The 13,467-nt window shown below is 35.2% G+C and overlaps 1 protein-coding gene and 1 pseudogene across 1 annotated transcript; one reads left to right on the top strand and one right to left on the bottom strand.

The window, feature by feature from the left end:
* Positions 1-5,115: 5,115 nt before the first annotated feature.
* On the top strand, positions 5,116-6,078 carry LOC147822060 (olfactory receptor 10AG1-like). Its single transcript, XM_087197537.1, has one exon. The coding sequence runs from the start codon at positions 5,116-5,118 to the stop codon at positions 6,076-6,078; it is 963 nt and encodes a 320-aa protein (XP_087053663.1).
* Positions 6,079-8,037: 1,959 nt separating this feature from the next.
* On the bottom strand, positions 8,038-12,847 carry LOC101716211 (bifunctional phosphoribosylaminoimidazole carboxylase/phosphoribosylaminoimidazole succinocarboxamide synthetase-like; annotated as a pseudogene).
* Between the last annotated feature and the right edge of the window lie 620 nt (positions 12,848-13,467).

The raw sequence follows: 13,467 nt of genomic DNA on the forward strand, positions 1-13,467 counted from the left end.
TCATTTTAATCATTATTTACACTTTTAGTTTCTGACACTAGAGAAACTACTTGCTATTTACATGTGTGTCCTATTTATTTCACTTAAGAGTTTGGCCTCAATATGCATTCATTTATCTATAAATGGCTCTAGTTTCTCATTCTTTATGGCTAAGTAGCACTCCATTTTATAAAAAGGAACACATCTTCTTTATCCAGTTTCCAGTGGATGGGCAATTGGGCTGTTTACAAGCTTTAGCTATTACAAACTGTGCTGCATCAATATGGGTGCACATATATCTCTGTGGTATGATTCTTTTAATTCTTTAGGGAAGATACCCAGCAGGAGTATAGCTGGATCAAATGAGACCACTAGTCCTAGTTCTCTGAGGTATCTCCATACTTATTTTTATAGTGGTTGCACCAGTCTGCACTCCTACCAACAAGAGAGAAGTGTTCCTTTCTCCTCACAACCCTGTCAGCATTTGTTATTGGTTGATTTCTTGATAGCAGTCATTCTTTGTGGGGTAAGGTGGAATCTCAGTGTTGTTTTCATCTGCATCACTTGAATGACCAGTGATTTTAAACATTTTTTCATATGTTTATTTGATGCTTTTCTTTCTTTGTCTGAGACATGTCTGTTCATTTAAGATGCCCATTTTTTAATTGGGTCTTTGCATTTGGGTGTTCTGATTTTTTTCTGTTCTTTATTCTAGAGAGTAGTCCTTTGTCTGAAGTAGAGGTGTTAAAACTTTTTCCCATATTGTAGGTTGCCTCTTAGCTCTGTTGGTGGTTTCTCTTTGTGTGCAGAAACTTTTTAATAAGATGAGATCCCAGTCGTTGATTCTTTGTGCTAGTTCCAGTGCTACTGAGCTTTTGTTCATAGAGTCTTTTCCTATGCCTATGTCTTCAAGAGTTCTACCTAACTTCTGTTCCAGCAAGTTTAGTGTTTCTGTTTTCATATGTAGATCTTTAATCCACTTCAATCTTAGTTTAATGCTTGGTGATAGATATGGGTTCAGTTTTAATCTTTGACAGGTTAAAATCCTGTTTTTCAAGCACCATTTATTAAATAGGCTACCTTTCATCCAATGAGGGTAGTTGGCTCCTTTGTCAAAGATGAGGTCAATGCCCACTTCTTAAGTAAACTTTTCTTAATTTGTGCTTGTGATATATCATAAACATATTCATCATGTGGTATTGGTGCACACACATATGGCATCTTGATCTTTTTTACTTTCTTTTCCCCTTTTCTCCTTTCTGTCCTCTCCCACCATATACAGTTTAGGTTACTACTTGCAATTTTATATTTTGATTATCAAGGGCTGTTAATGATAGAAATAGAGTCTCATAGCTAGTCACAGGGCAATTCAGCTGGAAATTATATTTTGTAGCCTCTCTTTCAGCTTGGTGAATTATTTTAATTCTATTTTACATGAGGAGTTGTGTCTAGAAATTCTGCATGCCTTTGCCTGTTTTTACTCCTGAAAAGAAATAGGAAAGAGGTTCTATTTCATTACCCAGTCTCCTATCCCATTTTTAGTGGAAGGTATGATGAGGTTGGCCTAATAAGTGTGTAGCTGGTGAAGGAATACTTATAGTGAAGATGACACAGCCATCTGGTAGCCCTAGAAATCTTACATCTCAATGTTGGATGGTAAAAAAATGAGCTTTCTAGTCCAACACATGCTCTGCATCCATCTTTTAAAGAACATATCATTTGGTATGATAATTATAATGTTCTGATGTTAGCAATGCTCATTGTTTTTAATGGTTACTTAAAAGGATGCGTGTCTGCTACTTTATGGAAGCAGCATGGCCACAGAGTGTTTTTAGTGTTGTCCCTAATTCCTTGGGAGGCAGGCATAATGGTTTAGCTCAATTAAAAGTTTACTTGAGAAAGGAGTTCATCCCCAGGGTGGAAAATATTTGGTACTAAAGAGCATTATTAGTTCTGATGAAAGAACATATTTGAGCTGATTGTTTGCCTCTGCATCAAATAAATTACCTAGTCTTGAAATAAAACTTTCTTCTTCCTCTCTCATCTCTTATGCAGCCAATAAAGGTAAATATTATATTTAACCTTGATCCAAATAGCTAAGCATGAACTCCTTCCATCTACTGAAAATTAAATTCTATAAGTATCTGTATCTTTAGCTCTATGAAATAACCCATACTTACACAAACATTTTTAAAAATAATTTTATTATATTAAGTTGTAAATCACTGATTCAGATAGATCTTGTGCTTTCCTAGCTTTAATTATGACAAGATCAAATATGATCAAAATGAAAAGTACTTTTTATATAATGAGCTAATAGTTTAAATATTATGATTTTGTCACTATTAGCATTGTGATTCTTACTATTTATTAAATGATTACTATGTGTAATTGTATATGTAAGCATTGTGTCTATAATAAGTCCTGGAGTGTTATCTCCATAGGATTCAACTTTATGTAATTAATGACCAAGCCACTGAATGGGCATCATTGAAATGAGATTCTGTATCAAAGGGGTGCCTTGGTTGTTTTGCTTACTGTTCCCACATGAGTGTCTATTTTGAATAAACAGAAAATGATTGAAATATCATTATAGTGTGGAGGATAGTATAGTAAAAAAGAGCATACTTTTGTCTTAACTTGAATTCATATCTTACCAATATCTTAATTACATATTAATTTCCTAACATCTTAGAAATTCAGTTACAGAAGTAGTTTTTGGCAGGATGTGCCATCAATTTTTTTCATTTTCTCTTTGCTGATATATATATATATATATACACATACATATATACATACATATATACACATATATACATATATACACATATGTATACATAGATACACATATATACATATATACACATATATACATATATACATATATACATATACATGCATATATGCGTATATACATATATACATACATATATGCATACATATACATATACACACATATAGACATATATAATATACATATATACATACATGTACATATATATGTAATATTATGTATGTTACTGTATATACTGACATGTGATATTTGCGTACATGTATACATTGTCATTCTCAATTCACAATAAATTTTAGTCCTTGAATATAGTTTTTCTTTATGATGAAAACCTTCAAAATCTTACTTTTACTTTACTTTTTAAAAATAACTGTGTAGAAGCACGTTTTTTGTTTTCACTTCAAGTAGCAGCAGAGCACAGCTACTCATTCTAACTGGAGCTTTGTATCCATTCATCAACCTCACAGCCTTGCCTCCAGCCTTCTTCTCTCTCTCATGTGATATCAAGTTATGGTAGCTTTAGATGCTCAAACATCACATTTAATCAAGGAAAGTACATAATTATGAAAGTTTACTTAAATATTTTAAGCAATCTTTGAAATGTACCTTAATGTTTTGCCTGGAATTTTGTAGATGACAAAAGGAATTCATGTACATCTTTCCTTGCATTTTCAGAAAATCTTTAGTGTGCCTTGTGGTGCATGCATGCACTGTTATTTCTCCATTTGTGATTATGTGTGTGTGTTTGTGTGTGTGTGTGTGTGTGTGTGTGGTTTTTGTATAATAGAGGAGACTGAATCCAGGATTTTTATGCAGCCCTGTATTTATTTATTTTTCATTTTCAGATAGGCTCTCCCTATGTTGCTGGGTTTTACTCTAGACTTTCCTCCTCAGCCTCCCAGAGTGCTGGGATCACAGATGTGGCCAGATGCACCCAGCACCTGTGTTGGTATAATTTTTTAAACTTCCATTTTGATCACAGTCCAGATGCAGCACAAGTCTCAACTTAGGGTTATTGTGAATCTCTTCTGCATGGTGATTTAGCCTCCTTTGCTTTTCAAATAACACATAACATGGATGTGATCCAGTACATAACACAAACAATGAGATGAACTTCTACTTCTGCAATAGTGATTAAATCACAGTAGTTGGCAAATGCCCTGACTCTAACTGCACATGCTGAGCACACACAGAGTCACACAGGAAGTTCTACTTAATCCCTGTCTTGTAGTGAGATCTGCATATTGGGCAGGACCTGGTGTGCACCCTGTGGACAGTCTAGTTACTCAATTTCACTCATTTATAATTTATAAGTTAAGTTAGGGAATCCAATTTTGTGAAATACTGAATTGCATACAAAATGTATAGAATACCAACAGAAGTGTACAGTATAACTACAATGACAAGGAAAGAACATATTAAGATAAATAATCACACTTTTACACAGTGAAACATGTAAAAACACACATATACATGCATTAAGGATTGAATGGAACAAATAATGTGAAGAAAAAACAACAATCAGTGAAGACCTGAGTGATGTAGGGTGATCATGGAGATGAATGTTGGTTGTTGTTCCTTCCATAACAGAAATGCAGAATTCAAATCTGCACATTCTTAGTTACTTCCTTAGTCACAGATGTTAGCTGTGCCTTTTAAATGCTGAGCTTTACCCAAAAGGAAGCAAGACTTGGAGTTATTCTCCATGAAAAATCATGATAAAGCTTACAAATGCTAATTTCAGAGATCTTACATTAAAATGCAAATAAAATTATAAAACTCAATGATATTCCATGTTTTATGGTTAGTATGTTATGATTTCTTAATAATAAAGAAGTATGTCACAGAGAAAAGAAAAGCTGAATAAAACTATGAAAAGAATACAGGCAGAAATAAAATAAAAATTAACTTTACTAAACTCTAAGAACTGTTCTGTATTTCATATAAATATTTACTTAATACAATTAATTTTCCATTGAAAATGGTGGAAAGGGACTTTGACAAGTGAGGACATCATAGTAAATCAAAGAAATTAATCATTGGTACCCTTTAAAGTTTGCTACCATTCAGAGCTTGACCCTTGGGGAATTCAAATAGTAGTGACATTTGAAATAATTTACTTCATCAACAAATATATTTTCTCTTGGAAGGGAAAGAATAAAGACCATACATGTGTATTTATTAATAACAAAAAGTAAAGAACTACAAGTTTAGAGCACCTATATTTATAATATTTGTTCTTTTAGGGAATGGGAAAAATCACTTTGTGTGCCATCTTTGTATTAAAGATGATAAAATAAAGTTAAAGGTGATTAAATTACATGAGCTTCTGATTATTTCCACAGATGACACATGAAGAGATAAACACAGGAGGCAATGGTTCCATGGTGAGGTACTTTGTCCTGCTGGGGTTTTCTGACCTTCCAAACCTCCAGGGGTTTCTGTCTGGGGTGTTAACCATCATTTACTTGATTATCGTAATTGGAAACGGCCTCATAATCATCATAACAAGCCTGGACCCTGCACTCCAGAGACCCATGTATTTTTTCCTGGCAAATTTGTCTTCTTTGGAAATCTTCTATGTTTCAGTCACTCTACCTAGGATTCTGTTCAACATTTGGACACAGAATAGAAACATTTCTTTGTTAGGCTGTGCCACACAATTGTTTTTCTTCCTTATACTGGCAGCTACTGAGTGCTTCCTGCTGGCTGTGATGTCCTATGACCGCTATGTGGCCATCTGTCACCCTCTGCACTACCCTCTGCTTATGAACCCAAAGAAGTGTGCTCAGCTGGCAGCTGGTTCCTGGCTGAGTGGAATCCCAGTCCAGATAGGGCAAACTTGCCAGATATTCTCTCTGCATTTCTGTAAGTCCAACCAAATCCCCCACTTCTTCTGTGACCTACCTCCCATTCTCAAGTTGGCCTGCGGGGACACTTTAGCTCATGAGATGTCTGTCTATTTGATGGCTATGTTTTTTGCTACTGTCCCTTTCATGGTGATCCTTGCCTCTTATAGCAAAATCATTTCCACCATTCTGAGGTTGCCAACAGTGCAAGGACGGACCAAGGCCTTCTCCACATGCTCTTCCCACCTTCTGGTTGTGGTGCTATTTTTTGGATCTGCTAGCATCACCTACCTAAGGTCAAAGTCCAGCCATTCTGCAGGAACTGACAAACTGCTGTCTCTCTTCTACACTATTGTGACACCCATGTTCAACCCCATGATATACAGCCTCAGGAACAAGGAAGTCATTGCAGCGCTGAAAAAAGTATTTCTTCAAACACAACACCATGGTTCTCTTTGATGATTTGGTAATATAGCTGTCAGAGAAACATTTCAACACTCTACAATCTCCCTTTGAGAAGTTAATGTTTTTTTTTTTATTTATATATTTGCTTGCAATTTGCTGTGCTTTGATGTAGAGTAGACCCATTCACCTATCTTCAGAAAACCATGCCTAAACATAGTAAATTAAGTTTTTTTTTTATATAGGTCACACCAGTGATTCACTTTTTATTTTTAGGGGGTTTTTTTTGGAGACAGGGTCTTGCTGTGTAATTCAGGCTGGTCTCAAACAGATTGGATACTCCTCCCTCAGCCTTCTGAGTGCTGGGATTACAGCTGCACCACCCTGCTTGGCACACACCAGTGCATCTTAACTTATAGACCACAAGTAGGATTCAAGGGAACCCAAGAATCAATTTTGTCCATGTAAGTTCCTAAAGAGAGGGTCTTCAGGGTTAATATTTTCAGAAGGGTCCACAGCAAAAAAGAGAGATAAATTGTGGAAGTGTGGGCAATCACCTAGAAAAGACTGAGTTGAGAATGAGGACCTTCTAATTATCAGACTAGTATTGCATCTGACTCTCATTTGAGGTGCCTGCATAGAGGATCAGAGAACAAGGTAAACTCAAAGGTTAAGCAGAAATTAAAACTGAAAGCCACAACCTGGTGCTGAGTGAGATATAAAAGGTAAAAAAAACCCATAAAGGATGAAATCAAGTTTCTGACTTGGGACAGTGCATATAATCAAGTTATAGCCTCGGTGAATATGAATTAAGTTGCAAGCATTCTGGTTTTTTCACAAGTGCCCATGGGACAGATAGGGAAAAAAATGTAAGTTTGGAAGCAGAGTTGGGAGTCAGTAATACTAATTTTATTAACATCACCAACTCAGCGTTAACAAACAAGAGAGAAACTCTAAGAAATACCAGTACTTGAGAGAATAGGTTAAAAGAAATGATCGCGAGTAAGGGTGGCACATCTTAGTGTTAGCTCAAGAAAGGAGTGGTTAGGCAACATACCCCAGAAGGATCAGATGAAATATGTGGTAAGGGATGGCAGCTTATTAACAGTTGAGAGGTCAGAAAGTGTAGACAGTATAGGCTGGGCAGGGGGTTATCAAGGTTTCATCTGTAGCAGAAGTTTTTAATATTTTAGGGGACATAGAACCCTATGGAGAAAATTATAATTGCCCCTTTCTTTTAAAAATGAACATAGAACTTTATATTCTCTGATTTTACAGGTTCTTAGATGAACTCACTGGCATTAATACTTGATACTAAAAGGTGGCTTCCATAATTTCCTTTTGTCTTATTTTATGTTTTCCCCTAACCCCAGCATCAATCTCAACTTTCCTTACTAAAGAGAGAAAAAAAAGAAAAAGCCTGGCATGGTGGCACATACCTATAACAGCACTAGGGATACTGAGGCAGGAAGATTGAGAGTTTGAAAGTAGCCCAGACTGTAAAAGATTTTATGATAACTAACTAGAGATAATGTAAATACACTTTATTTTCTGAGATAGTGACTATAAAAACAAAAACCATGCACTTAGAATTAAAGACCATAAAATGAATGAGGAGTATATTGCTTTTATCACCTGAGATATAACTATTTTATCTTTCTAAAACATACTGGTTGAGATATAGTAGGTCAAGTTATAAGTTTAGAGCTTTATAACAGGATCTTATCAGCATTCATAAAATGTGTTTCTTTGATTATGTTACCTACTGAACAATGATTATACAGTGGGTAGAAAAAATTAATCTTAAAATGTTCTTATATTAATTTGACTACCTATATAGAAACATTAATATTAACACAAACATATTCTAATCCATGTTATCTAGAGAAGCATTTACTCATGTATCAATTTTGTTTTCTCTGATTCAAAATCATTTTTTTTCTACTTTGCTTATTTTTCTACAGCTAAACTACAAATGTGTAGGACCCCCTTCCCACCACCAATAAAATGACATTTTTAGAAATTACATTCTCTGATTTTCTTGTCAGCCTGCTTCAAGGAAATTCATGTGTTCAATATGGTTGCCCATAGTTTGGCCAATACCAAGTGGTTGTTTAATCCAAATATCTGAGCAGCAAACTGAGCTGATCCTTCAGCAGAAAGTATGGTGGAACAGCCAAGGCCACTAGGTAGTAGAAGAGAGGACCACGCATCCTGAGCTCCCCAGTGTGATGTGAGGGGAGGACAGCTCATAAGTGGATATACAGTTACCAGCCCTCACTGGGCCTAAACCATTGCTTCTGTCCACCACTGCCACAAACACAGGTGGAATGTCATCCCCTTCATATTCAGCTTTAATCCTCAGAGTGTCATCCGGGCCTTTACAGGCAGATGTTACTCAAAGTTCACAGGGAATTCCATAATTTCCACAAGCTTTCTTGATGTTTTCACAGTGACCAAGATCAGAAGTTGATCCCATCAGTACTACAACCCTGCACTCGCTTTCTGATTTCAGAAGCAACTCTATTCTCTGCAACCCACTCAAAGTTGTTTTTTATCATCTGGAGCCCTTCAGGGGTTACTTCCTTGGGGTCATCGTAAGACAGTTTGTCTTTCTGCTGGTTTCGATCTCTTGATGGCCAGAGTCTCCAGGAATCATTATCAATAACATCAGTGAGAACAATTTCTTTGGTGGTCAGATCAACACCAAATTTAATCTTCATATCAACCAGTATACAGTTCTGGGGCAACCAGTATTTCTCCAGTATTTCAAAAATAGCTTGTGTAGCATGACTCATGATATCCACTTAAGTTTGACCTATAACAAGTCCAGCAAAGCAAAATTTTGCAGCAATTAGCTGTTCCTCAGACCACTGCAGATCATTATTAGCATCATCCTTGAAAAATAGCTCCACTGTAGATGGGTGAAACTTAAATCCTTCTTTGACACCAGGATTTCTTTTGAGAAAAGAACCAGTTGCTATTCTTCTGCAAACCTATTCAATTGGAATCATTTCACATTGGGGAGCAGTGAAAGCTGTTTCTGCACATTTTCTGGTGAAAGCTGTTTTGATACCTGAACAATTGAAAAATACAACTGGTAATCTTATTGGAGATTGCAGGTTTTTCTTCCAGGTGATTCTTTCTGGCTGCATTTCATGCTGTAATCTGGTCCTTGGACTGCAGGAGAACTTTTCCTGGACTATCGAACAATTCATAGACTTCTTTTGTTTTACCCTCATAGAGTTTTTTGCCAATGTTCAATACCTCTGCTGTTGCCATGATCCTGAGCAGGCCAGAGGCCATAACCACACTGAAAAGAGAGAGTAAATTAAGTTTTAATGTGCATCATCTTTACCTTGTAAATATATAAATTCAAAATGCTGTCTCATGGGTTAAATTTAATGCCTGTTATTTCCCTAAATGCCCATACAGTAGTATTTTCTGACATTTTCTTTTAATCTATGCAGTATAAAATAGTAGTTACCAATAGTAGTTAAACAATTAATAGTTATAATGAGTAGAAACCTGAATGAACCCTGAATAAATCTAGAGATTTTGCAGAATCAGCATTAGAATTCATTTATTTAAGTAACTGTGTAGGAGTATGCAGTTTTTCCCTATTGATACCAGAATGAAAAGTCCCATCGCTTAGCCCTCTGCCTAGTAATTTCCTGGGAGGACACATGATATAAGGCCACACTCAAAGTTCAAAGTGATTTTACTTTGTACCTACAATTTCCTTCTTTCTATTATGGCTCCAATTAATTTCTTTTGAAATATCTAATCTCTCTTAACTACAACACAAATATGTAGATATTTTTATACCTATACATAATTGAAAATGTGAAAGTTTTGGCAATTATTTCCAGGATTACAATGAAGTTCTCAAACATTCATTGCATTACTTTACCTAAAATTATTTATTGTAACTCTGGCTAAAGTATATAAATTTATTTAATATTTAAACTGATAAGATTGAGGAAAATGAGCATGACTTAATAGAATGATAAATGTCCCACCTTCAGATAAAACACTCTTAAAAACATGAGCCACTTTAAAATGTTTTTGTTGTTGGATTTCATATGACAGTTATTCCAATCTGTGGCTTTAAGTCTGACTGTAAACACATATACAAGGCAGGTGATAAGGGCAATTTTAGCTTTCCTTCTGAACTTAATTGATTTTCTCTTTTATTTACCCATTTGCATTTTCTCCTAACAAGTAATATTACATTTTACTCATGAAAATTTTTTCACACAGTGTTTTATGTGCATGCAGAATTTGGCACCTGGTAGCTGAGAAAGACCATGCTAGTGAGCACTGTGATGATAAGAACAGCCACTATAGAAGAAATGCTTAATTTGTGGGTGTATTTGGCCATTTATAAAGTGAAATTTATAAATTTATAAAATTTATAAAATTCACAGTATTGTGTGTACAAGGCTGTTCAATGAATTCAGATAACTGAGTTTTACTCTTCTTTTTCAAGAAAGTCTTGAGTAGATAAACATCATTTACCTTTTTTCCCCAGAATATTTATAATAAGTTAGATAATGCTACTGTTTTTTACTGATGTATAGGATCATTTTTTGGTAAAGACCTATATGTAGGATACAAATTGGAAAAGCATTACATTTCAATTCATTGATATAACCATAGAATACTATTCTAAAGAAAGTGATAATCTCTAACATCCATTAAGATGGAAAGTAAAACTGCTTGTTTGCATGTTCTCATTTTTTTTACATTTCAATAATGCAATAAGTTTAGCCCTTTTATACAATATCCATGCTTTAAGATATTTTTGAAATAAAGATATAAAATATGTAAAAATTATCATTAGACATGAACACAGTAGAGTTTGAATGATGAGAGATTTATCAAGCAATGCCAAGTGATGTGATGCCATATGCCTCCTCAGGGAATAATAATTTATGTCAGCTAGGGATATAATCTAATGGGAATGTAGACTGCTACAACTACTACTGAAATCAGCGTAGAGTTTCTTCAAACGTAGAAGTAGAAATTTCATTTGTCTGAGCTAGTCCCCCTCTGGATATCTTTCTATCATATTACAGGGATACTTGCATACTCATGTTTTTTTTTCTCCATTAAGTGTATTAGTACATTTTAGGTGTACAATACAGTTACATTTATCATTGGGATCTTGTACCTTTACATGATGTATCTTGGTTCTTATTTTTTCCCCATTCCCCTGCCTTCCCTTCACTACCTCCATCCTTCCCTATTTACAAAGACTTTGTTTCCACTTTTTCCTTTTGTCATATTTTTTCTTTCCCCTTCTTTCCTTCCCTCTATCCCTCCCAGTTCCCCCACTCCTTTAGATCTTTTCTTACTGTTTCACATTGTAAATACCGAATAGTTTCTGTGGTGTGAAAAACTAAAAGTGTAACTAAGGATCAAAATGCATACTCATGTTTATAGCAACACAATTTATAATAGCTGGATCTTGGAAATAGCCTATATGTCTATCAACAGAAGAATCAATAAAGAAAATGTGGTATTTATACACAGTGGAGTACTACTTTGCCATAAAGATAAACTTGAGGTATTTGTAGGCAAAGGGATGTGACTTGAGAACAGAAGTGAAGAAAGGCTGACACACAAGCTTAAATATCACATGGTTTCTTTTATTAAAATATATCATAATTAAAAACTGATACATAGGAAATAGAGAGAATTTTAAACAATTTCCCAAATTATCTATTCTGTTGATTGTAAAGTATTTTAAGATACATAATAAATTGTTTTATTTATACTACTAGTTTTTTAGTTCATTGAAAAGTAAATTGTGTCCTTTTGTCTGTCTCTGCATTTCTGTATGTTCTTGCCCATGGCTATGGCCACATCTGTGTCCATGATTTGTCCTCTGGCTGATGTTTCTGCACCTGTACAGCTCTTTCCAGGGCAGCCTCTGGCCCTGGGGCCTGGGGGAGCGGGGCCCTGGCTGGTAGCTACCTGCAGCTGCACCTCACTACCCCACAGGCCTACTTGCTGGGACCTGCCTTCTTAAGGAGGTAATGGGCCAGGCCTCCAAACATCTGTCTTATGTGAAGCTAATGTACAAAATCACTTCGGAGTGAGGATCTTGGGTTATGATCTGGTTTCTGTCACCTCTTGGATTCACACTCTATGCTTCAGTTCTCTCCTATGTAAAATAACAATGGCCTTGGGAGTTTTATTATCTTGGTGAAAAGTATCTGTGTTATATATAAAATTTGAAAATATTTTATTTAAAAACATTATTTATTATATATAATAAACATTATAACAGAATGAGAGAAAACATTGGGAGAATTAAAACTGATTTTTGAAAGTAATCATTGGGACTTTCTTCTTATGTGTCAGTTTCTCCAAAAACACAACAAATGGATGGATGAATAGATTGACAGATGATAGATAGATAGATAGATAGATGACAGACAGATTTCCCAATAGGTAAATAGATACATCATTATATGTAAGTAGACAATTTTCTTAATTTAACTATCACAGAAATACTGTGAACTGTCTGGTGTCATGGTTATATCATAGGTCAAGATAAATATTACATCTCACAAATTCATACATCCTACACGGGCCAAGAAAAGACTGAAACCAAATCATTTCTAAACCTATAGTGATGCTTTATGTTTCCAAATAAAGTGTTCATTTCCAAAACATACATAACAGTGAGAAATTCTCAGGGGGAGATTCAGCTCATTGCAAAGTCCTGGATTTGTGATAGCAGTCATTCTTAAAAGGAACCTGTTCCACTGTTGGTGGGAATGTAGACTGGTGCAACCGCTGTGGAAATCAGCATGGAGATACCTCAAAGGTTAAATTAGATTAGGATTAGAGGTCTCATTTGACCCAGCTATTCCACTACTGGGTATCTACCCAAAAGAATTAAAAGAATCATACCCCAGCCATGTGTGTGCACCTATGTTCATAGCGGCACAATTTGTAATAGCTAAAACTTGGAAACAGCCCAAGTGCCCCTCAACAGGTGACTGGATAAAGAAGATGTGTATTTTTATAAAATGGAATACTGCTCAGCCATAAAGAATGAGAAACTAGAGACATTTATAGCTAGCTGGATGCACATTGAGACCATACACTTAAGTGAGATAAATAGGACAGACGTGTAAATACCAAATAGTTTCTCTGCTATGAGAAACTGAAAGTGTAAATATAGATCAAAAGGCATAATAAATAATGTGAAATAAGAAGAACAGGTCCAAAGGCAAAGGGGAAGTAGCAGGTGTTGGTAAAAGGAAAGACGGTAATGGAATTAATATGAGAAAAGGAAAAAAATGGAGACAAAGTCTTTGTAAATAGGGAGAGGAGTGGAATGGGGAAAAAATAAGAACAAAGATATATTCTGTGAGGGTACAAATTCCCAATCATGAATGCATTATATTGTATACCTAAAATGTACCA

Source organism: Heterocephalus glaber, unplaced genomic scaffold (assembly GCF_053883595.1).
Source record: "Heterocephalus glaber isolate CG9 unplaced genomic scaffold, H.glaber_assembly_v1.0 deba00001673, whole genome shotgun sequence".
NCBI lineage: Eukaryota > Metazoa > Chordata > Mammalia > Rodentia > Bathyergidae > Heterocephalus > Heterocephalus glaber.